Source organism: Thunnus maccoyii, chromosome 5, assembly GCF_910596095.1.
Source record: "Thunnus maccoyii chromosome 5, fThuMac1.1, whole genome shotgun sequence".
NCBI lineage: Eukaryota > Metazoa > Chordata > Actinopteri > Scombriformes > Scombridae > Thunnus > Thunnus maccoyii.
The window spans coordinates 11,452,431-11,478,615 of NC_056537.1; the positions used below are offsets into that span (position 1 = coordinate 11,452,431).

A 26,185-nucleotide genomic window follows, 5' to 3' on the forward strand; every position below is an offset into this window, starting at 1 on the left:
CATCACATGGTGTATTGATTACCCATAAAGAAGCAAACACAGCTCATTCAGAGGCTTATGGAGACCTAAAACTGACAAAAGGCAGTAAAAGGTTATCAGTCAAAAATATAACTGAACACATCAATATATAATACTGTTGTTTTTTTCATGATTTCCTCACTACACTTCCAATTTTGCTTATTCTTCGGGAAATAAATGACCAAGTGAAAGATCATTCTATCAAATATTTGGAGGTAAATGAGAAAATATATCATTTTTCTCTATTTTTAACCACATGATTGGAGGTTGAGGGGCTTCATTTTTCTTTTATTGATGTATTCAGTTATATTTTTGACTTCTCTGATAACCTTTTACTAACTTTTGTCAGTTTCGGTGCTCCACAGTGTTTTGCCTTTGAAAGGCTTTTTCCCCCCAAAGAGCACTTGACACAGAGGGATTTAAACACACTGGAAAAGATAAAACTTTATTTCTCCCTGTCGTCGTGACAATACAAAGTCAACAAGTGCAATAACAATCCAACTGAAAACGGTACTGAACATTCTATCTAGTAGTAAATACATACTGTAGACAGAACGTGGTGCACATTATCATCACCACCACACCCAAAAAGTGAGGTATCAACCACTACATAGTTTCTGTGTACAGGTGGGTATTCAACTGTAAGGCAACTGTTACCATGACAACCTGGAGAGACTGAAACAGATGTGTGCTCCCTTCTTCCCATCCTTTATTTTTTATTTATTTATTTTTTTTTAATTTATTTTTTTAATTTTGTTTTTTTATTTGGGAAGAGGGTCGAGCTGATACGATTTACAGTACCACATCACATCAGGTCAGAGTCGAGACTGTTTTCAACAAAACAGAAAACATCACAAAACCAAGTTGTAACATTTTGAGAAGAGGGGAAAGACTCCTCGTATATCTCTTGAGTAGGAATACATTTTGACCCTGCTACTACTTATAAGAGACAAAATAAAGTTTTTTTTTCCCCCTGGGTGTCACTATTTTATTGGTGATAAGAACAGACCCACTTTGCCTTATTACAGGTCAGAGCACACAGCATAGAGCCCTGAAAAGCGACATGTTCTCTAACATATCAGATTTTTCCCACTTATCCAGCATTGAGGACTAATTAAATCCCCTTTGTGCTGCTGCACCTGTTAAAAAATTCTCCTCCTATGTTAGCCGCTGCTTGTTCACACTTTGGGAAAGGGAGGCAGCTACAGAGAGAAAGAGCAAGAGAGCGTAATTTAGAGCCACTGCTGATCTCGTGGCCAATTATTTTACTTGGACACATCCTATTTCTCTTCCCCTGAAAGCGATGGCACAAGCCTGCTGGGGCACACAACGCAATTAAACTTTAGCTACTGAAATGGGGAATTAACTTGCTCTAACAACTCAGCAAATGTGAATATTATTGCTGATAACTGAGGATGACGCCGACAGGCCCTGCATTTATAGCACTTGACCAGAGTTGTGTTAGGGCCCACTTGATGAAACAGAGAGGATAAATATGATGGCAAGTCTCGTGGCTGGCTCTTTTCTGTCCGCACATTTTTGTGTCGATCCAGGTGGCTTAGAGACTCCTTCAACAATTGTGGGGATTCTCCTCTTAGCTTTCAGCGAGTACACTGCAATTCGTGCACAGACCACAGATTGTGTGCACGTTCAGGCATGGCAGCTGCCAGATTCCCAGTTGCAGATGCAAGATTGGGACAGACACCCCTCTCCTACTGTATCTACTTTCTGTCCACCTGGTCTTCACTCTCTGACGCTCGTACACAGTCTGGCATCAACAGCTGCTTTGTTTGCTTTCCTCAATCAGAAAGGACAGCATTTTATGGATTACTGAAAAAACGTACCGTATATTTTAGCAGCTAATTCAGATTTGCACATGATGTGAAACCTTCTCTAGTAGAGCCTGAAACAAGTAGAAATTGTTTATTTGTATTAGTTGATTGACAGAAAATTGTTCTGCAACTAGTTGGAAAGTTTTTTTTTCAAGCAAACAATACTGAACAAATGAGTTCCAGCTTCTCAAAAGTGAGGATTTGATGTGTTTCTTATCCTAACATGAATAGTGAATTTAATAGCTTTAGGTTTTAAACTGTTGGTCACCAGACATCTGAAGACATCCCCTTGGGCTGTAGGAAATGATGGGTATTCTGCACAATCTTCTGACATTTTCTAGACCAAATGGTTAATCGATTAATGGATAAAATCACAATTGATGATGGAAGTAATCATTAATTGCAGCCCTAGTAAGTAAAAGCGTTTCTTTTGAAAATGTCAGACCTTTCCCAATATGACTTCATTATCTAGAAATACTATACTATGTCTGTTTCATTGACTTCACCTTCTTATTTAAATGTAAACTGAGCAAACCCCTCTGTGATACACCTCAGTGAATACCCCGTGCACTGTGCACTCATTTGGCCAGCCGCTCTGACTTCTACATACCATGTCATCTCTCAGATTAAGCTACTGTACATTATTGCTGACAGTGAAGGGGGTTTTAATGTCTTTTTTTTTTTCTTTTACATTTCTATTATGGCTAATCGCTTACAATTGTCTATTACCAGTGTGGGATATAGAGCGCTCCTTATAAAAGAACCAAATGGATATTCATTTGCATTATATTGCTAATGGAGCTGTTACAAGCAGCTCCGGTAATGAGGAAGGGCAAACAAGTCATTGAATGAAGTTACCGAGGCAACTGTCACATGCTAACTTTGTAAGTAATGGTCTTGAATAGGCTTGTAGCCAAGGGTTAAGGTTATGTTTAACATAGCATACAGCTCTTTGCTGTTGCGAAGGCATCCCTGATCCTCATTAATGTTTTGGGTGAAATAACTTATTGAGTGTCAAGATCCTTTTCCTCAATAAACCTAAAAGAAATCTTGATGACCTAATGTAAAACCTTTAGATCTACAGCAGTTAAACTGTATGGCATTATGTCCTCGTCAGATACGTTACAATAATAGAGAAAACACTTGTTTTGCAGAAAGGAGACCTAAAACATTTCATACAAGATATTAATTTTCAACATGGCTGCAGACATTTTGTGTCTGGATTCAGCGAGTAACAAAACATTCTACTCTAAGTGAGATGCTCAGCATCAACCTAAGCTGTTACATGTTCCGAATGTTAACCACTCATATATTTCTCTGACTAGTTCACATAAATAAATCACCAAATAGATAACCCACAACTGTGTCTAATTGCTACTGAACACAAACTGACACAGCAGTGTAATAAACATTTTATATCTAGAAAGATGAGCTTTTTTTTTAAAAACAGGCAAGCTTTCTCGCTTGCGAGTACAGTTCATCCAGTTCAGCTCGGATTTGTTTGGGATACTCCAGGCCTTGGACTGAACACCTGTGAGCAGTTGAGTGTGTCTGTCGCTCCTTTGCTGTGACAGCAGCAGTATGGCCCTCTGTGTTTCCTCACAGCCTTTGTTCAGCTAAGTTTTTAAATGCCATGTCAGCCTGCCTCTGTCAGTCCATGGGTGTTTTGTGCTCATTAAAAAGGGGCAGTAGTCTCTGTGAACTACTACAGTATGGCTAGCCCACCAGTGGTGTTGCGTCAGTGGTCCAAAGATGGATGTCTGTGGGGCATCTCTTCTGTACCATGTAAGGAAACAAGGTGTTGCTACTCTTCATTTTGTCCACTCACAGCATCATTCTGCCCAGAGAGAAAAAACAGACATTTCACATGAAAGTTCATCTTTTTACCTTGGAAAATCAGTTTGACAAAACATAAAGTAAACATAAAGACATAAAGTTCACTTTTCATGGCTTTCATCAGCAGATACAGTTGTCATGTAGATGGTTTAGTTGTTATCATGCAACCTAAGTATGGAATTTCAGTCTTGTGATATCAGATGGTTTTGCTGTAAATGTGGGGAGAGCCTAACCGCTGTCTCTGTTATAGGATGCTCTCTGGTGCCTGATGCTGTGATGAGTTCTGGTTTGGTTTTTGGTCTGCAGCAATGTGAAGCAACACGGACTGCAGATAGACTGAATGGACACCAGAAACATACAACACCGACTGTCTACTAGCTGTGGTGTAGCATGTAGCAACTTAAGAGCCAGAGAGAGAAAGGAAATGAGTTAATAGAGACCAGAAAACAGAACAACAAGTAGAGTGAATATTTGACTTGGATTAATTAGGGTGCAAGAAATGAATGAATGACTCCTACTAATGTTGCTCTGTATCTGCTGGTTGAGTAAATAGGCCTAGTTTGCCAAGTTTGACATATCACCTTAAAAAGGTGATGTGTCAGTTTTGTGTTTACAGCTTGTTCTGTTGCCCCAAAATGGCCAAAAATCAGTTACTTACAGGTTTGGGTCACATGAAAACAACTATCCATCTCAATGACAACTGAGCAAACTATTTTAAGATGAGGGGAATGAGATGCCGTTGAAAACTTAAGAAAACTAAGCAAGTGAACCTTGTTATGAGAATTTACTGTCAAAGAACAGAAACATTTCAGGATCACATGCATACATAGATGTTTTGATGATATCAAAAATTGATCAGAGAACAAAGACTAATAAGAAATGGAGGCTGTATCATTGCTTTGTCTTCTCCAAACAGCCATTTTTAAGCCCAGAGTGCACTCATCTCTCACTGGGTTACCACAGAAGTTGTTTGAGAAAAATTGCCTGGATCCTATTGGAACAACACGGACATGGCTTTTAGCTGCATGGCTGAAATTGTCTCACATCATGATGTGTGTGATTTGTGCTTCATGGTCCAAATTGATCTTTATATAACAATATATTGGCTAGAAAATCTGCTCAAGCCCTGAAAACACAAAGACTAATAAAACAGCCGCTTTGCTTTTCAAAAAGCAATCAGATTTACAGGAATATTTTATGAGTCTGTAATTCTTGTAAAGACTCTAAGCCCACCCCACCTCCATGAATCACATCCACCGCACCCATTTCTGCTGCCTAAAATCATTTAACTACTTTGTTAATAGGGAAAAAAGTTTTCACCTTTTGACCTTATCTCTGATTTACCTTAAATTCTTGTGAGGACACGGGAATATCTGTTATCATCAGGGTGATGATAAGCATTTGAGGGTAACTCTATTGTTGCACTCTAGAGAAAATTACTAAAATGGAAAGTAAATGTGTGACAACAGATCTAATAAAAGATCACAAACACAACCCAAAAAATAAACATAAGGAAATCTAGTGACCCCCATTTGCTAGTGGCAATGCTAAAGGGCGTTCTACAACTTGCAAAGAGGTAAACCTACTCTCCTGCACTTTCTCTTTAGCCTGCAGCACAACTCTGTGCCTGGCTGCCTTTGTAGCATCTATGATGTTAATTAACTCACACCACATGGAGAGTGTTGCTTTAATTGGACAAGGTCTTGGCATGCTGCTCTGCGGACAGACAGGCCAGGAATAATTTCATAATGTACAATTCTATTATTACCACAGAAAGCCAACCAGGGAGTTCAAAGATGGATGTGAATATGCAGGAGACAGGAGCTAGGCTTTGATCACACACTGACAGAAAAAGAAACAGGAGGAAAAAAAAAAAAGATGTGAAATGCTGTTTCAGCCTTTTTGAGTTGAGCAGAGTGTAGCTGATTGTCATTTCCTAAGCAGACGGACCAGCAGGTGTTTAAGTCCTGGTGTTAGGAATGTTACCTATGACCAAAGCGATGTATTAGACAGACTGAGAGTGTGATGGAGACTCCATTTACTAGACTGAATGATGATAACGCTGAGTCACTGAGGCTTGACTGTAAGAGGCAGTGCTACGATTGCTGGTGAGTCAGGTATGCTGAATGTGGTGACAGATGCCACCTCACATGGACCGCTCGAGCTACAGCTAAGCTCAGCTGGCCCAGTAAGCTACCAATCTTGAAGTGAGTGGGTGGATATTGGCATGATGCGCCGCTGCAACTTAGTGCCAAGTGCTTATAATTTGCCAAGGGACTCTGTGACGTGTTGTGGTTCATGTGCATTGGTGTCCCTTGATGTTGCCCAACATCTCATTTCCTTCACTTTTATCTGACACTTCTGGCTGATGCTCAGCACTCATTAAACCAACGTTGACTCATGTATTTTTAATTCTGACACCAAAAATGAGCAGGTCCATAGCTACTATTGAGGGCATATTTTTTCTGGGAATTTGGGACATAACAACCTGGGGGTTTACATTCCACAATTAAAAGATGGTGGATACACTGTTGACACGCAGTTTACCTGAAACCAGGTGATTTTATCTTTTAAGAAAAAGTCTGACATTAATGTTTTATTGAAAATCAACTGAGGTGTGGCTCTGCTGTTAATACTGCTGCTGTTTTTTATGCTATAATTAATTCTAATAATCTTTCTCATTATCTAACACACTGACATGAATCCTGCTGTGTGTTTCAATCTGTAGAGAAACATATCAAAAAGTAAATATGAATTAATACAGCTGATGAATATTATTAATCTAGACATGATGACCAAATAAGTAGAGCAGAGTGAAAAAATTGCACACCCGCTGAGTGCTCCAAATCACTATTAAAATGACATAAGAGTTGATATTTTCTATATAAGTAAAAGTGCTTTTTGATTACAGTAAAAAAGATAATATTTAGGAAATTACAAAATATTATAGATGAAAAATAGGGTGGGAAACTTTGTGGTATCCACCAGGGTTTATCTGCACCACTGACAAATATTTTATCAGTTGACTTTAATGAACTTAAAAGTCCATCATGTAGTTAGGAAATCAAACAGTCTTCATGTTTTATGTTTTATATGAACAATGTTTTATGAACATACAACTGAATTTTCAATTAAAGAAAAGTTATTAAATGTTTGTGTATGCTGTCCATTACAGTTCTTAGAAAGAAAGGAAATCTGTATCAGCCAAAATTGTAATCAGCAGGTCAGAATCTCAAAAAAACAGAAATCAGAATAGGCCAAGAAAGTAGCAATCATTGTATCTGTAGTTGCTTGTCATCCCTACTCTCCCTCCTCCCTTTTCACTTTGGTGTTTGTTCAGGAATTTCTAGGGAGGTTGCATACTATAAAAGGGGGACTTGGACCTCTAACCTCAGAATTTCTAACATTAGGACATTAGATAAGCCACAGCCTATTTTTTTATCTTCATCTTTCAGCTTTTTTTGTACAGTAAGTCTTGAGCAGCACTGACTAAAGACAGACTAAGTGTATTTAAAATGTGCAGTTGAGCCAGACTGAAATGACAGCAGTAGATCAGATATTTCTTGCAGTGCTGAGAGGGGAGAGTGTCAAAGTGGGCACACTACAAAAGGAATGTAAAATAAGTGATAATCTACTGCAGCAGAACCTCACTGCAAAGCTCTTTTTAAATTTTCTTTCTGGTGTCAAGATGTTCAAAGATGCTGCTCCGCCCTACTGCTGCTAATTGCTAGAGGTGAACTACTGGGCAAAGAGGGTTGGCAATACCTGGGATCCTGGCCAAACCTGTAATGTCCTAATAGCCACTAGTGGACAACAGATCAGGGCTTTAATGCTGCTGAGCACTTAATGGCTATTGAGTAGGATCTTCCAGGAACAGCTGAGTTTATTGCTGTTTAAGGGTTGCATGAGAGCCCTGCTAGGATTTGTGATGCCAATTTTTTTTTTTTTCCTGTGGCAATGTGATAGCTTACAGCAGATGAACTAAAGCACCCTTTTATTGACACCACCCATCATGCTCCAATTGTATTAATTTGAATGCATTTTAAAGTGGATGTTATTTAACAATATAAATGATATAAAAGTGGATGTTATTACACTCATTTTTTCATTCAAGACATAGAGATCCTCAAATTGTTGTTGTTTACAGTTAAGTGCCAGATTACCCTGTGGGTTAATTTCCATCTACTGGCAATCCCAGCCCATAAAGCCCATAAAGCCCATAAAGCCCATTAAGAAACAAAGCATTGTTCTTATAAACTGAAGGTAAACGGTAATATCTGACTCCTCAGACCTGTTGTTTTTCTCTCGCTTGGATCAACTTGGTGAAGAATGGCACCAGTTAAATTTCTTTTATTTGTTCAAAGTGAACATGAATGGGAGATTCTAATAAGAGGAAAGTAATAACAGTTTCCCAGGCCGCCCACACTGAACCCCCAGCAGATCTTCAGCAGCACATAGCAGCCCGCTCACGTAGCGATATGGTAAACAGTATTCCCACACGCTGCACGCCAAGCTGCGGTTTTTCTGAAGAAATAGATCTGTGCATGTGGAGAAATGATTTGATGCTTTGACTCACTGGCAGGATTTCTCCACTGCACTGGTAACCATTTGTGCTGAATTCCTGAGTTGCTGTGTGACTGGGTTGTTTTTAGATGTTGCTGCGCCAGTTGTGGGACTTGACCCCATCTCTTTTTGTTTACATTTGGCCAACAGATGTTCAACTAAGTGGACCGAGTTTTCTGAGCCATTACCCTGCATCCTCTCTGGGGATAAAGATCTGTACGCCCGCAAGTAAACCATGGACCATCTGATGACGCACTGTGTGGGCAATATCGACTCTGATATACATACAGTATCAGCCATCATTGTTACTTAACACATTTAATAGAAAGTGTAAGCATTATCTGGCTTGTGAAAAGGGCTTCACTGTGTGAAAAAGCAAACAGGCTATTCTAATCATACCCCAGAAACTGCTTGTGACTGAATTTAGTTCCCGGCATCTGTCATTTTTTTAGTGATGTGAGTGATTATCTAAGTATATTCTTAGCTCTTTGTAAATGGTATCTTGTTTATTAGAGAGCGGTTTCACTTTTTATAGAAAGAGATTTTGTACAAGATTATCCCACACCGCTATCAAACCTTGAGGCATTTCCCATCGCTCATACTGTAAACGGCATGAATTACCATGTATTTAGCATGCTCTTGTTTTCTAGGCCCGCTTTGTCAATGTGTATTTTGCTGAAGTTTCAACACCTTTTTATAGACATCCTTGGTTTAAAGCTGCAGAGCTGCCAGTACAGGTCAACCTCACTAGTCTAGGATTGATGAGTCCTATCATACTGAACTGACTTCATGTCTAATGAGGAGGCTCCGTGGATATGTCCAGTCTTAGTTAACCATGTTTCCACCAGCAGAGCAGCCCCAGGATCCCTCTGCAGTATCCCAGCTCCTCTATCTATGGCTCGCACAGTCCACACTGCTTCTCAAAGCCATTTGTCAAAACTCTACCCACATTAAATTATCATGACCCGAGAGAGATGTCTACCTCTAGGAAGAGACTCTGAGCCCCAGTCAGAGAGATAGGGTGCACAGTGTCTGAGACACAGAACTGAATGAAAAATTGACTGCACAGAAATGTGGGTTTGTTCAGACTGTGTTGCTCGATGATTGTATAGCTACATTATGAGAGTCTGACCAATGTCTGCGGCTTCAGTATGTTATAGTCCACACCTAGCATTGTAAATCATCCTCTGTGTTTTAACAAATCACACGAAGCCTAACACACCTTGAGGTTCCTGTGACTGCTCTCAAAGGTAATAAAAAGATAAACTGAAAGGATAGCAGATGGTGTTTTGCCACAGAAGAGTTTCTAATGTGACTCAGAGCCAAATCATTCAGGTTAAATATGAGTTAGTGGCCCCTGGCGGGCAGTGCAGCTTCACATTATTCTGTTCTTTTCTATTCATTAATAATGACAGCTCCCTAATGAGCCGTCAGACTTAAAATCAAGAAAATTTCTCTTTTGAAAAGAGGTTGATGTTACGACAGAGTGCAGCTATTTTGAGATGAAAGACGAATACAGATTAGATGCTTTGCCGGAAATTAGAGATGCACTGATTGTAATTTTCTTGGCTGATTCCAATTTCCATTTTTTTGAGACTCTGACCTGCCAATTCCGATTTTGGCCAATTCCGGTTTTCTTTCTTTCTAAAAGCTATAATTGACAGCATACACAAATATTTTTGTATCTTTTCTTTAATGGAAAATTCAATTGTATGTTCATAATAATACATTGTTCATATAAAAGATAAAACAGTATTTGGTTTTCTAACAACATAATGAACTTTTAAGTTCATTGAAGTCAATGGTGTAAAATATTTGATAAAATATTTGTCAGTGGTGCAGATAAACCCTGGTGGGTACCACAAAGTACTTTCCCACCCTATTTTTCACCTATAATATTTTGTATATGTAATCATCATATCTTGATTAATAATATTTATCAGCTGTATTAATTCAAATTTACTATCTTATATTTTTCCCTACAGATTGAAACAAACAGCAGGATTCATGTCAGTGTGTTAGATAATGAGAAAGAGGTTAAATTAAATATATTATAAACAAAAACAGCAGCAGTAGTATTAACAGTACAGCCACACCTCAGTTGATTTCCAATAAAAAATCAATGTTAGACTTTTGCTTAAAAGGTAAATTCAACTGGTTTCAGTGAAACTGCGTGTAAACAGCTGAACACGTCCCGGCGTGTAAACTCCGTGTTATATAAAGGATATTTTGGGCTGGACCGACTCACCATCTGTCCCATCTTGAGCAGACCCGGGATGTTCTGGGTGTTGCCTGTGTTCAGGCCGCCGTCTGAGCCCTGCCTGTTGGTAGTCGTGATGAAAGTGTGCGACATGTTGCCAGTAAATGAAACGGGTAAATTATGTTTGAACAAGTTAAAAACTGCAGCAGATGTGCTGTAACGTTTTTGATCGGTAGCAGATTATCGCTGCATCTCGACAGAAAATGATCCATTAGTGGGCGGAAGGGTAGAATTCTTTAAAGTCTGTATTCCTTAGTCAGAGGGAAACCATATATTGAAGCGATTGCATGCCTTAACAGTGAGTTGGTATGATTTTGAAAGGAACAGAGTTAGCGGTATTATTGGTTGGCAGTAATTGTGTGTGTGTGTGTGTGCGCACTTCAGTCTTAATAAGGAACTTAAGTAAACAGGGAGCCTGACGGTGGAGATTCCTCCCTGTTGGCTTGGGAAAAGTATGCTAGAAATGCTCTAATTTGTCCTGCTCGACACGCTGTTTCCCTGCAATGTTGCTCTCTACGTCACAAAACACTGAGTATAAAGAAAAACAGGCAGGCGAGAAAATGAGACACAGAAAGAAACAGTGTTGAAAGGAAATGAAACAAGACTGAGTCAAAACCAAGTATATGGCTGGACCGGCCATTTATGGTCATTGTGCAAAATTGTGGCCGGTTTGTTACAGAGATAGTCAGTGATAGTGTTTATAATGTGAATTCCTAGATATTAAATGTTCATCAACAATTTTCTGTAGTGGTCCCAGTAATATTAGTTGTTAGAGTGTACTGATGTAGCATATCACATGACATGGGTAAGCTACGTTTGAGTAAAAAAAAAGGGTATAAATGCAGTTGCAAGAACAAGACTTTACACTTAAATCTTGGGATGTTTGATTTGAAAGAGAATTTATTTTTATTTTAATTATAACTATTCTAATGATCTGTTAACTTCCCCTGCTCTTTCATCTGTTTCTATGAGTGGATGTCTATAAACATATTGTGTCATTCATATGTTTATGTAGGATTAGCATGCTAGGCTAACAGTCCGTCAGCTGTGTGACTTTGTATTCGCAGCGTGATGTCTTTCAGAGCACACAAACACCGTAAACACACATGTCACCTGCCCAGCACGGAAACACCGCAGCTGCACCTTATTTTTATGCTCAGTTATGCTCAGTTTCATTCTAGGGAATCAATGGCTGTGTTACTTAATGTATGTTTTGTGCTGTATTATCACTTACAGGGAATTGATCATTTCACCAATGTTACATCTGATGTGGACTTTGTATTGACACAGTGCTATCTCATTTCCAAAGTATTCAGCCATTACTGTGTTGTTTAAACATTGGCTTCTTTGCTAAATTAAGTCGATCACAGAAGAGTTGTGCAACATGTTTTCAATATGATAGACTTTCACTGAAGCTCACACCAGCCTGCACCTCGCTGTGTGTGTGTGTGTTCTCAAAGTTACAAATTGCCTTGCTAAATTAGACAGATGGCTAGTTAGGTAGCTGTGAAAACAAAACAACACAACAAATGTTTTGGGTAAGTGAATTGGTCATTGCCGAGCTATACATTGGTAAGAGAAGGAGTAGGAGTGGGAGCAACAAGCAAAAGCTGTATGAAAAAGTATTTTTGTCCTGAAACTAACTTATTGTATTTAATATTTACTTGCTATATGTAATACTTACTTACTATATGTTGTGTACTTGATTTACTTAAAATTGTAATTCTTTTACTTCATGTTGTAATGCTACTACTATGTCCTAGAAGAGGGATCCCTCCACTTCCACTTCTTTAAGGGGTTTCTCCCTTTTTTTTAATGGAGTTTTCCTTAATCATAATCAAGGGTCTACAGATAGAGAATGTGGTGTTTTGTTAAGATTATAAACCCTACGAGACAAAGTGATTTTGCACTATACAAATAAAATGGACTTGATAATAATAATTTTAAAACATAGCTACACCATCAGTTTGCCTTTTACAAATGTTAATGAGCTATATCAAAATCTCTACATTCTCTTCCAGCTACCTGTCGTATTTATCAATTATTCTCTCATGGATCTCCACAAAGGCACCAGCCGTGGTTACCCAGGAGATCAGTGACGTAATTCTCAGTGCTCTATTTGCTGAATATTGCAGTTTTACAGTCTATGTCAGTGCCAAACTGTAGGTTGGCAGTTGTCATGTGACAGACCGTGACTCACCATGCGGTGGAGGTGTTGTAGGGCAGGAGCGTGGGGCTGTGGCTCTCCCCCCGGAGGCTGTGTCTGGGCTGGTAGTGACTAGGGACCATAGGCTGAGCTTGAGCCTGGGCTTCGCTCTCTTCTGGCATGGACCTATGCCACTGACTCCGAGCCTTCTTCAGCCAGCGTCCTCCCAGACCCCATTTCTCCAGGTAGACCCGGCACAGCTCGTAGTTTATGGCTGAGTAGTAGAGAAAGTCCAGAGCCAGCAGCACCATGACGAAGAAGCCATAGATCCACACTCCGACCAGGGCTGTATAGTTACTGCAGAAAAGACAGACTGGGAGTATTAGCATAGTGTAATCTGGGTAAGACAATGATAAACACTCTTCACATGCTCACTAGCTATAATCCAGATACCCTTAAACTGGGTCTTAACTCCTAATAACTATGATGGAGCTGCCAGGTGTGAATGTTTGCTGTTCATGTGGCAAGAGACCATGCTGAAAAAGAGCACGGACATTTATCAAATCCTCCCTTGATAGATACCAGATAAATATATAAATTATTATGTGTATGTGTGTGTGTTTGTATATATATGAGTGTGTGTGTGTGTGTGTGTGTGTGTGTGTGTGTGTGTGTGTATATATATATATATATATATATATATATTCACCCTCCATCTGTTCTTTTTGCAGCTTTTTAAATACTGCTTCTTAAATTGGACTTTCAAGAATTTCATTAGCACCAGAGACTTTTTAATCCATCTCAACTTGGCTCTGAAAATCTGTGTTCCTTGTTTTCACCTCTCATAAATTTTTTTCATGTATTACATGATCCAGATGAATTTATGTGGGGCACACTTGAACTTTCTTTTAGTCCACCCACATCCGTAAAGCACAGCAAGGTAAATGAGCAGAAATAGCTTCTTAAGAGATTTGAGAAAGCAGCATTTGCCAAAACAGGGGTGCAAAGTATCTCTTGGTGTGATGTCTTTTTTTTTCCTTTTTCCAAGCACTACACATTTGTATATTTCCATATTTGTATATTTCAAGTATATTCTTGTTGTTCTTGTTATTCTACTCTGTTATTGCTATTGCTGCTGTAAAAAAGAAATTTCCCCAGGGGATTAATAACCTACCTACCTACCAACCTACCTACCCATACCCCTACCTACCCACCCACCCACCTACCTGCCTACCCATCTACCCACCTACCTACCTACCTACCTACCTACCTACCTACCCACCCATCTACCCATCCACCTACCAACCTACCTACCTAACCACCCACCCCTCAGTCATATCAGGAAGCTTCTATTAGACAGAATGAAAAAATATTATTCTGACTTTGCGAGACATAGATGACACAGAATATTACTAAGAAATAGAGATTTATTTGGAGGTAAACTCATCTTTTATGTCATTTAGGCATAACTTGCAATTTGTTTGACTGTAGTGCTTCTAGTTCAGTAAATCAAGTGAATCCACTTCAGTCTGAATATGATGTGGCCTTGGGGATATTTATCTGAATAAATGACTTTAAAACGAACATTCATACTGCTCAGATGAGCACCAAGGCAAGTGAAAACCACTGCTGCACTCAAACCTAAATGTCTCCTTAACTGCATTTACCTTTCCTCACCTCTGCGTCTGAGACATTTACCTATAATCTAATTTTTATGTCTACTAAAGTAATTTCAGGAGGCAGCAGGCTTTCCATACAGGGCTGTATTTACCGTAAGTCAACCTGAGGGTAAGCAAACAAGAATATGTACACAGTCCTCGGAGGGATCGATCATGACCACACGACTAAAGCAAATGTTATTCAATATTAAACACAGCTTCCTCCAAGAGGGAAAGCAGATGCAATTGATTATCTGTCAAAAGTTTGTAGCTTTTCCTGTTGCTTTTAATAAAGTGCATCTCATATAACTCTTGCACACTGAATATATTTCGATTCTGCAGCATTTCAGTTACTTATGGAATGACTAACTATATGGAGGACTATATGCCTTAATGCATTGACCTGTGAATCCCTCAGAGACCAAATGCCTTTGGTATTACCTTGAACTGCAGTAAATCTCAAACTATGATACCACTTTCACCATGCAAGGTGAGGAAAGAGCAGAATTATGGCCAGTTTAACTCACTTGGCCAGTGGTAAATATCAAGCCTGCAATCCTCTCGCTCAGTGAGCCAGGATGAGGGAATGGCCCAACAGGCCATCTGACAATAAAATGAAATATCATGACCTGCTGCAGGGCAGTGTGAACCGTCCGAGACAGAGGCATGCTGGGAGGGTATTAGTACAGAGAGCTGTGTTTTTGTCACCCAGTCCTCCCATTGAGAGCTCCCACTGAACAAGAGGCTCATTTTTCTGTGTCCTTTACTCAACTTAAATCTGCTTATCCTGCAAGGGATGCGTGTGCCGCCAGGTTTATGTGTCCTCTGTGATATCATATTGTAATATATTGGTATGTCTGGTGTAGGTTACTATTAATAACACTAGAAAGTATACTATAATTCATTTCATGAATTTCTATGTCATAGTCGAGGATACTGTAGTGATACTTGATATAATAACCAGCAACTGAACAACACAACACAACAACTGGTTTCAGCTTCTGTTATTCTCTGTGGCGGTTTTGAATCCCTCTGTAGGTGTAGATCAATGTTACCGAACCCTCTGAGCAAGAGGCAAACAGTGTCAATGAGTGCGATACTGTCGAGGGAGCCAGCCGAATATGACCGGCTGTTTTTATCTGATCTGAGGAAATGTCATCTCTGAAACTGTTTGTTCCAACCATAGCTGTTTGCATAAAACTCTACTCAAGATTCAGCGCAGCCTATTTTTTCCCCCAACTACCTCCACCTAGGCGGCTATATTTGTTTGTTTGTGTTTCAGCAGCATATCTTAAAAACTACAAAACACATTTCAGTGTAATTTGGTGGAAAGTTCCGTCATGGCCCAAAGAAGAACTAATTATTTTTTTGGCTGGATAGTGCCAGAATGTGGCCATTTATGAAGCACTTCATATTGTGGCTCATTACTCCTGAACCATAAAGCATAGAGGCAAATGTCCTGCCTTATTCTTGCATTGCTTATTTCAAGATCAATATAATCATTACAGATCTCGTAATGATAATACAGATTCTTTTTGTCCTACATGTTTCATCCTATCTCATCCTAATTTGGTACATATTTGGATGATATCAACAACAAAAATTTTGTTTTTCATATTTTCCTCTAATGGTTCAGCAAAGGTTTATAGGACATATTTTACAAAAACTTTTGAATGCATAGTGAAATTGCAACCATATTCAGACGTTCAGACGCATGTTTTGAGTAGCTGTATTATGTGGAAAAACATAAAATATAATAAAAATACTTGGAATATTCTTACTCAAGTCAGATACTTAATATTAAAGGATTTAGTTCAGGATCAGAAGCAAAAAAATGTGATTGGGACATCCGTGCCTCTCACTAAGCCCCTTCATTTTCCAACAAAAAAATGAGTCTCTGGCATAGTGGCCTCATGCCCGCTAGGTCAGTTTAATAATTCATCCATTTCAGTATTTCCCAAAATCTACATGACTGTCCATCACCATGTGTGTTTTGATCCAGATCCAGATGTGGATGGAAAACTTCCAAACATTTCCTGTTATTAAAATACAGACTTTGAGGTTTTTAGCAGTCTTGGGAGGTATGCTCGCACTGAATTCTTTCTAGTTCACAATGAAAAGACAGATAAGTGCATATGTGCCTGGAACATCACAGCAATTGTCAAGTATTATTGTGCAGCCTACGTTGTCAATAAATTGACAGTCCAGTAAGCAAAATGCCATCGTCGAGTGTTGTCATCAGCAGGGCATCATCAGCATTGTCTTTGTTGCTATTATTATGGCTGTTCTTATTATTGTTATTATCACTCACTTGTGTGCATAACCATCAGAGGTGGTGGTGAGGTTGATCTGCATGACCATCTGGAACTCAGTCTCGTTGCAGCAGTACTTGAAGGCTGTGTTGTTGTGGTGGCAGCAGAACATGTAGGTCTTGTTGTCTGAGAGGCGTGGGCAGTGAAAGCCGAAGTGATAACGCCCCTTGTGGTCCGAGTAGGGTTCACACACCCGGTAATGAGCTGAGAGAGCTGCAGTGGTGGGGAAGACAAAGCGTTAGATGTACAATGCAATCAGATATCCTCGGGAGATAAAGACACATGAACTTTGAGGCATAGTTCATGTTTGTCTCCCCACTTACTACTATCTAATAAAAAGTGCCTTATAGAGTATAAGCCCATATAGAATTAGAATTAAAAATGATTGAAAACAGCTCTCAAGGAAACACTTTTCAACCTGCAGCAGCCAAACTACAAAACAAGAGTAATTATTAATGTTTTTTGTTTTCTTTGGAAGCCTCACTCGACTAGAGAGGATGCCTGTAATATTAATGTAGAAGGACCAAAGAACAGAAAATAAACATACTGTACTAGCAAAAATAATCAGACGGGAGACATCAAATTTATATATATGAAAATTTATACATGGGGCACATCTAATCTATTAGGTTATTATGCAAACAGAGGAATGTCAGTGCTTCTGAGTGGAAACAGCAGATATGCTTAGGTATTTGTGTTTTTCTCAGACTGGTTATGGAAGTTTCTGTGTCAGAATTATATTACAAAACCTTAGATGGAGTTACACAGAGGAGGTAAAAGTATTTTTTTTTCTAAAAGGAATCGGACTACACCAGCGTCCTTACATGTTAATATACAACTATACTACTACTTTGACAGATAGAATCACCGAATCCCAAATTCATTAAAGATATTTGGTACAAACAGCACTCTGATGTATTCAGGGCTCCACTCCACACTAACTTTTTTCACTACTGTCCCAGAACCGTCCAGAAAAACAATTTTAACCGACCCGAAGTGAATGCAAATCGTCCCAAAATTAAAATGTAGTTTCTTTAATTTTTAAAGCGAGACAGTTCGCCCGGGGCCCCCAAAGCACTTAATACGCTCCCGTATGAGTGTTTTCTTTAACAATTTACTTTAAAGATTAGAGATGCTGCTTCTGGTAATTGTAAATGTTTAAATGGTGAATTCTGCCTTTGCAATTCAGTTTCATATTTTTGTAGCCTATTATGTACACTGCCTGCTGTGGTCCCCTTTCTGCTCCTGATAACCCATGTGGTGTGGAAAGACTATAGCATGCTGAGTGCACCAATTTCTCCAGCAGTCTCTCTTGTATAATTTTAGAAATAATTGTTATTAGAGTCTGTATGTTTCATAGTATTCCCTGTTGTTAGTTTGCTTAGTTGTGAGTCAGTATTTCATGCCTGATGAAAAATGAAGCTGATCGCTGCGGAGTAGCTGCAGCTCTGCTCGCTGCTATGTTCACATCTTAGAGAATGTAATTAATATTTTCCTCATTAATGATTTATTATTTCACCACCCGCAACTAGGACTGGACGATATGGCAAAAAATATGATCACGATAATTTTTTCCATATTGATCAATATTTATTATGGTATATAATTTGATAATGCTGCCATTTGAAGAGTATCCTGATAATGACTGAAGCCTGAAGAAGCCAGAGGATTCATTAGTTAAACTTCATTAGTTAAACATGCTTTATCCGTCTAACAAAATAATACAAGTTAGCTTGCCTTGTAACTCATTAAAATAATCGAAATAAAACTAAAAGCTGTGTCTACTATCACATCAAATTCCTTTGGCCATCTCTCAGTTTTAGACATAGAAATCTTAGTAAAAAGCGCAAATTGTAAACCAGCTATTATGCTACAACTTTATTTATATATACAGTAGTGTCCAAAAGTCTGAGATCACTACTCTAGTGTAGAGCAGACCCTACACTAGCGTAGCCTCGTTGGCAGATGCGGCGGAGTTTGTCCCTCTTCACCAGCCTGGGTTCACTGTGCCCCTCAGGTACACTAATGTTTTTCCTCTTTTCCAGAGGACATCCACTTTCTTCACCGGTAGCTCAAACAATGCTTTGCAGTAGGAAATGGCCGTGTTCTTTGACATGTAAGCCAAAAACTGCAGACTGGCTGTTGTCGCGTTTATTTCTGCTGTGTCACAGACTGTTACTGTCGAGTAAAAAATGTCCAAACTTTATCATCATAATCGACATAAATTTGTTGTGATCCGCTCGAGATTGTTTTATCGCCCAGCCCTACTCGCTACCCATCTGCTATTAATCGGAATGTAGTTTTTCATGAGCCGACGTGCCTGATCTGCGGAATAAACGTGGATAAAACTGCAATCCACACAATGGCGTGCCTCACTATTATCCACATACAAGCTATGTTTGATAAGTATTAGGCTAAGACTTGAATTATAACAAAAAAGACCACAATAATATATTGAAATCGTTTAAATGTATGCTTTAGCTAATATACTCACACACAGCGTGTTTGTTTTGTTTAACCAGTGTTTAATATATATGTGAGGTTCTGCCAGCAAGCCGTTTAAGACTGAGGGGATAGATGAACTGGTACTGCAGGAACATTTCAGGTCTCACACTGAGTAGCCAGCCAGTGATAGTAACTATAGTAACAGCATGAGAAGCACTCCATTGTAGGCAGTGCGCAGTTCAATTTGTCATTTGCTAAGCAATAGCTTAGCTTAGCAATAGTTTAAAATAAATAAATAAATAAATAAAAACTTATATATAAAATCCCTTTCGTTCTGGAGGCGTCCTGGGGAAGATCTCTGTTTGTACCAAACACATTTTCTACTGTCCCCGGGACGCCAGGACGCCATTAGTCTCGTGCCCTGTTGTTTGCATTCATCTGTAGCTGTGCATTAAAGTCCCTGCAGCCTCTGGAGAGGATAAATATGTGCATCCTTGCTGTCACATAGGATAAAAAACAAAATTGCTTTTGTTATATAATCTGGCAACCAATAAGTTTTGCTGGAAATGGAAATCACAGGAATGTACTGCTTCAGTAGCTGAGACTCCATCTGATAACAAATTACCAATCTGTCAGAGAAATGACCTTGAGATAATGAGTGTCAGTTTATGGGGGTTGATGATGGTTAATGCCCATCACAATGGACCAGGACAGACCCACTTGTTCAACACCCTCGTAGCTAATAGCTCACAGACCCAGAATGAATGTTCTGGTTTGCCTGGGGACAGACTGTTTGCTGCATAGTAGTGATACAATACAGAAACTGTATGGAAACATACTTAAAATGTCTAACTCATTTTCGCTAACTTCAGGGCTAACCCCTTCACTTTTCCAGCAGTTGAAGAAACAATAGACAAGACTTTTCTTGGTCTTGAGAAGCTGTAATGTACATTTACTGCGAGACTGACAACTTACTGCTAACCTTTTCCTCTGCTCTGCTTGCATTCACCATCACTTTTTCTGCCGCTCGCTCTCTGCACTTGCTCAACGCACACACATTACGCACTACCCTATTCCTTAAAGCAGCTATGCTACTCTTATAACAGTACCTTTCATTTAGATGTCCTTTTAATAATGAGGAGAGCTTTTTTTTTCCAGCACACACACAGAATGGACAGCTAGCAGACTGTGAGGAGATATTCGCTGAATTTGACAAAAAGTGTATTGAACAATCTTTCTCCAGAATCATTGACTCTACCTTGAATCGATTTGTCTTTGTCTATTTCCTTTCATCAGTGGAGCCTAAAAAAACAGTTTTCACTAAAAGAGTTGCTGTGATTTAGTTCAAGGTCCACTTATGCTGCGGGCTGATAGAAGTCTTTCAGTAATCTCAGGCAGGGACAGATCAGCATTTGAAAGCAGATATCTCTTTCAGGTTATAATAAGCTTGGCGTGGCCAGCCTTATCCCCTTTGACAACCTTAATTTTTGCAGAGGAGAGGAAAGAATAAAGTGAAGGACTTGAGGATTAGAAGTAAAGGATGGCTTATATACAGTAGAGACAGGAAACTCTTCATTTGACCTTTGCATTGACTATACTATATAGGTTTCTGAATCAGCCAGACGGTCCTTCAATCAGCTCATGTTATTTATATCCCATAAATCCTTGCACATAAAGGAGGGGTCAGCAGTTGTAGGGAGGTCTGCTGGCAATAAGGGCACAGAGGCCCTTGACATCGGAAGTGGACCATAAAGTCCTCTAATGGTGCAAGACTTAAAGGTTTGAAAAGATAAGAGTTCAGGGGAAGTCTGTGGCTTGTCAAATGAACACCAGCTGGTTCTGGAAATGACACAGTAAACACACCTACCTGCTTAATTTCATTAACACTGCTTGAAATTTAGGATACAGTTAACAGCTTGACTCTTGTATTACTATGTTAACAGCTTACGGTCTAAAAACAGCTGTGGCTCTCTCCCACTGCAGCAACAAGCAACATCTGAACATCAGTCAGCACTCACACATAATATTTATGTATTTATGACAGCAGTCACACTAACAGTGTTTTGTCTTGGTTATAATAGAAAAGTCAGCTTCGTTGTATTTTGTTTTCCATTCAATGTTCGGCTACAAGCAAACAAAAGTCATAGCGATTCACAAGTAGCTCACATAATTTATTAATAAAGCTGTAAAATCCATTTCCAATTCCTTTATCTTTAGCTAAGTATGATGGACTTTCTGTATACCTTTGTTGTTATTAATACACAGCAAAAACAGATGAATGTAAGCGTCAGTCCTGACAGTATCCTTTGTTCATTTAGTTACACAGACATGAGGAGCATTGTAGATCATTCAGTGTTTCCCCTATATTCATTCTGCAGAGTTATGAGCGCCGCTGCTAAAATTTCACACAATCATTAATACTAATGGCTACTAATGATTTTCACTTGCACACTGTGCGAGCACGATGACACCCTACGTTATCGTGGAATTGTTTTGAGTCATCGACTAGTGGATCAAATCCCAGAATCCTCCCTCTCCTCACTCTTCAAAGGACATCTACATGAAAGGTACTGTTATAGGAATAGCATATTATCAATGTAAACAATTTATAGATTAATCAAAAAACAACTTCAGAATAACTCAACATTATATCCACCTTTATAACCAGCTAACTTTGCTGAGTTTATTAGATGTACGATCACTTTATTATACTATCAATTAATTTTAATCTGTAGTCTGTAGTGTTCATTGCAACACAGTTCCTTGTCTTTTTTCTGGAGAAAATCAAATCAAATACTGTCCGCTAGAACAAAACAAATCTGTGAAAAATCTGTGATGTTGTCTTTTAATTCACATCCCTGAAGTACAAAAGAACATCACTTTGACTATCAAGACACAGAAAAATAGTGTGGAGAGCTCTGTTTCATTCTTCCTGACTGCCAAACACAGTAGAAAATCATCTTGACTCTGGCGGCTGTCCAGATTTGATAGAAACATTGTTACATACATCACTCTCATTTGAAGTGGTTGTTTGAAAAGAGATTGAGGTTCGCTGGGTTTTAATGCATATTTTGATGTATGTGAGGGGGGAAGAGATTCAAGATAAAACAGCATTTTAAGTTACTCTTTAATAAGGTGGTGGTATTTTAACCTGCTACATGATCCTGAACGCTGTTGGGTTGATGTCTCCCTACAACACTCCCATCTGTTCTTGCCCTGTTTTATCATTTCTAGACTTGTGATGGAGTCTTCTCCCTTGTGCATAATCTCAGAGATATGTGTCGACTGTGTTCTTCTCTTTGTACCTATCAGGGTTATGATGTGCACTTACGCAGCATAGCCTGATTTGGTTTTGTTTCTTTTTTTTTTTAGGCTTTTCCTGCCAAGTTCACTTTTTTGGCAATGAATGCTCCCAAGTCCTTTGATGTTTCTGACTAGCCAGATGTCAACATCTATCTTCTTTTATCCATTAAACTGTGTCTTTTGGGGTTGTTTCCTGTATTTTCCTGTACTAGTGGTTCACTCAAGGGACCAAGACCCACATTTGAAAGCATCCTGAGTTTGTAGAAACTGCTCCTAACATGCCTGATAGTAACACACCCTGCAACTCTGATATGAGTGTCTGAAGGCTCCTGTAATGAAAAAAATATGAACTTTTGCAGACCAGACAGACAGACTCACTGATAAGCACAAACTAAACCGAACAGACCTGCAGTGGACAGCAGGAGGAAGATGACTGTTAGGACATTGAAGGACTGCCGGCTGGTGATAGTCATCTTCTCGTCCTCATGTGGGAAGGAAGGGAGGGAGCAGGAGGCAGGGAGGGAGGGGAGCAGCTCAGCTTTAGCTGGACGTGGGCATCCTCTGCTTGCTGACAGCTTCTCTCACATGGCTGCTGCTGGGAGTCAGGACTCCTGATGGAAATAAGACAAGCACAGAGAGAAAAGATTAAGATATGTGGTTTAGATTTCTTGAAGGTTCACCCTGCTGTGTGGACAGCTTGTCTGGCAGTGAGCGCCCATGATGTCTTCCGAAATCTGTCCTTTGGTTTACATAATATGATGGCTTTAATTAAATTTGGCACTGTGGCAACATCGGGGCTCACAGTTGTTCAGTGCTTTCACAAATCACTATTGTCGTGACTGTGGTTTCTCTGCTTGTTTTGGAAGAAATGTGTGCTTATAATTCTGATCTTTGGTGACACATCTTATATTAAAGTCATCAACAAAACCAATAATGAGGAATTACAATGCACTCATTTGAAGGTCTGGAACTATGGATTATTTTCTTTACTAATCTGCAAATTTACTGTATGTTTATTTTATCTTTATGATTAATTATCCAGTCTATATTATGTCAGAAAATAGAGATCAACGGTCATTACAAGTTCAAGATTTCCTCTTTAAATCGCTTGTTTTGGACAATCCAAAACACAAATACATTCAATTTACAAGGATAAAAAGAGAAAAGTGGCACATTCTCACATTGGAAAAGCTGGAACCAGTAAATAACAGTTGCATCAATAAAAATAGAAAACAATTAAAATGTTTTTTTTAACTCGACTCTAATTGAACAGCTTGTGCTGTTGCATCTAATAGCCAACAGATATTTAATAGATATAATAACTAAGCATGGTGTTAAAGCATAATGAGTGAATGGTCATTTTTAACAACAGTGCACTATAAGTTTGTAGCTCTTAGAGAAACTATTGCTGTTTGTACAGGATATTTAATGAAATACACTTGAATAGAACTTGCTCCTTCAGCACAGAGTAGTTTTGATTGCAGGACTGCTGAGGAGCAGTTTGTTTGTAAATGATGCATCGTGGGATTTTATGGATTCCTCTTATTCCTCTTCACCTGGGTATCACTGTGCAGTTACTGTTAAAAGCTCTGTCTTAGCCATCTGTCCACTGATGCTAAGTGAGATTAATGTGGTAACGGCCACGCTTGTTTCTGTTCTTTGGCGAATGTATTCCATTAATAGTACCAGAGGAAATTAAACATAAATAGTCCCTGTCCCTGAACTAGTTAAAGGTTAAAGTTATGGTAATTTATTACTACGTCTGTCAATGAACCATTTGCATTTAGAATTGGTTTTAAAAAGTTAATTTGAGAGGCAAGTTGTTTTGGCTTGCTCTAGTGCCAAGTTGGGCCCTGAGAGAGCTGCACGTGGAGGGAGATCAGAGACACGGAGTGAAGTTTTGTTTTGGGGCACCATTATGTTTCGTGACCACACAATCAGAGGAGGAAGGGTTGAGGGCAAGAGTGAAGAGAAGAAAAGAGATGCAGCCTAAAGCCACAAATATACTTTCTCAGAGAAATTTCGGACGATACATTCACCAGGTCAGAAATACTAAGTTGTATATATTTTTTAGAGCAGCAGTGACATGATGGAGGAGATGATTGTTGTTGAATTAATCATTTGTAAGAGATCAATAACAAGCTACATTAAAAAAAAGTGTTCGCATGTACAGGTTGCACACTGGTAGCCATATTTATTTGGTGTGTGTTCAATACCAGCTGTGAGGTGGAGGTACAGGATGTATTTGTCTAAGGTGAGGCTCTTGGCTTGTTGGTTTTAGAAAGTTGTCTGTCCAAAATATCTAAAATGGACCCTTATAAAACTTACCCAAAACCAACATGCAGAAATAATGTTTTCTTTTTTCCCAAGGACAACTGACCCGAAGACAGTCAGACCAAGTCCACATAGACTCAAGGAAAATCAAACTCTATTCAAATTTTGATTGACTCAAGCATAATGCTCCACCAAATTACAAGCAGCTGCAGTTGAATAGAGCAGCAACGTGTCTTTTTTTCATCAAAAACACATTCTTCTCCTGTGATGATTATGACGCATCATGTGATCGGAGCTGATCCAGTCTGCTTGGATCCATTTGGGTATTACTCATATTGACACAGCGTCAGTGAGACCCTAACCGACCTGCTTAGACTGAATATTATCTGGACCTGGTTCTTCCAAGATATTACAGTACATATTGGGTCTTTGCTCTTGTTGTGATGCAGCTCCTCGCTGGCTAGAAATATGGTATCAGGCTACATGAATGTGAAGTCAAGCGTTACTGAAAAAAATATGTGCCTCTGTAGATAAACAAACGTATTGGAGGAGTAAAGTTGTACAAACACCTTGGAGAATCCCAGTCCCTGTCAGTTACTGTGTTATTGCTCTACCTGTTACCATGTTTCTTATGCAGTCTGAACAGTATGAACTGATAGTTGTCCATATACAAAGCCATTATTATGGACTGTATGGACAGAATATGTACACAGAGCACAGCAGCCTGTTTCTGTTGGAGTCTTTTAAAGCATTTTAGATCAGACAAGCTGTTCCTTCTTCAGAAAGCCAGGCAGCTGAGGTCCCAGGAGGCTTGTTAGAGTGGCATTTTATATTTTTTTCCACTCTTTTTACTTCTGGTGAGAGCTTCAGTGTTCTGTCAGATGACAACATGTGCAGTACAATGAGGGATTCCCATCCTCTCAACCCCACCCCTCCCCCAAACCAACTCTTCCTCTCCACCCCTCTGCTCTCTCACAGGGGTTTGATATGCATTATTTCTTTGTCTTCCAGTTTTTTTCACAGGGAGTCACATCATTGTCACATTGCTCCCTGCGCTGTACAAGCTATAAAAGGGCAAGGTTCACTTCATCACAGTGCTGGGCTTGTTTACAAAGAAGAAATGAATGTGAAGGGTTTGTGTAATGAGCCTGATGGTAGTGAAGCAGAACATGTACTGTAAATACACAGACAGGCACACCCCAGCATAGTACACAGTGCATAGCTCCCTAGGACTGAAAATAGAATATACTGCCCAGCCGAACAGGCATGCAACACAGATGGAGGGTCTAGCTACTTGTGGTTTATGTCTGAGATCAAACTAAAATATACATAAAGACCAAGACAACCTTGTGTTGCCACTCTCAGAGTAACCATAAAGGCTGTTAAGAGAGGAAATATGTAAAAAATTAACAAACTACTGTGGCAACCAAGAGCACACAGAGCTTGTTTATTTGTCTACATGTTACTCACTGTTGTTGCCTTACTGCAGCAACCACTGTGAATCTAACGGCGCACTTTTCATCACAGCGCAGCAGGAG

At 39.2% G+C, this 26,185-nt stretch overlaps 1 protein-coding gene across 6 annotated transcripts in view; it reads right to left on the reverse strand.

Moving 5' to 3' along the window:
• Positions 1-444: 444 nt before the first annotated feature.
• Positions 445-26,185, reverse strand: part of shisal1b (shisa like 1b) — a 107,792-nt gene continuing 82,051 nt past the window's right edge. For 5 of the 6 annotated variants that reach the window (XM_042411847.1, XM_042411846.1, XM_042411850.1 and 2 more), the window contains 3 exons: positions 22,780-22,984; positions 16,625-16,838; positions 12,706-13,012 (listed from right to left, as the gene is read on the reverse strand). In XM_042411847.1, coding sequence (XP_042267781.1) covers positions 12,706-13,012; positions 16,625-16,838; positions 22,780-22,846 — 588 coding nt within the window. In that variant the 5' untranslated portion in view covers positions 22,847-22,984. Of the gene's footprint in view, positions 3,688-12,705; positions 13,013-16,624; positions 16,839-22,779; positions 22,985-26,185 lie in introns of those variants that run through there. The other variant, XM_042411851.1, reaches the window with a different exon arrangement.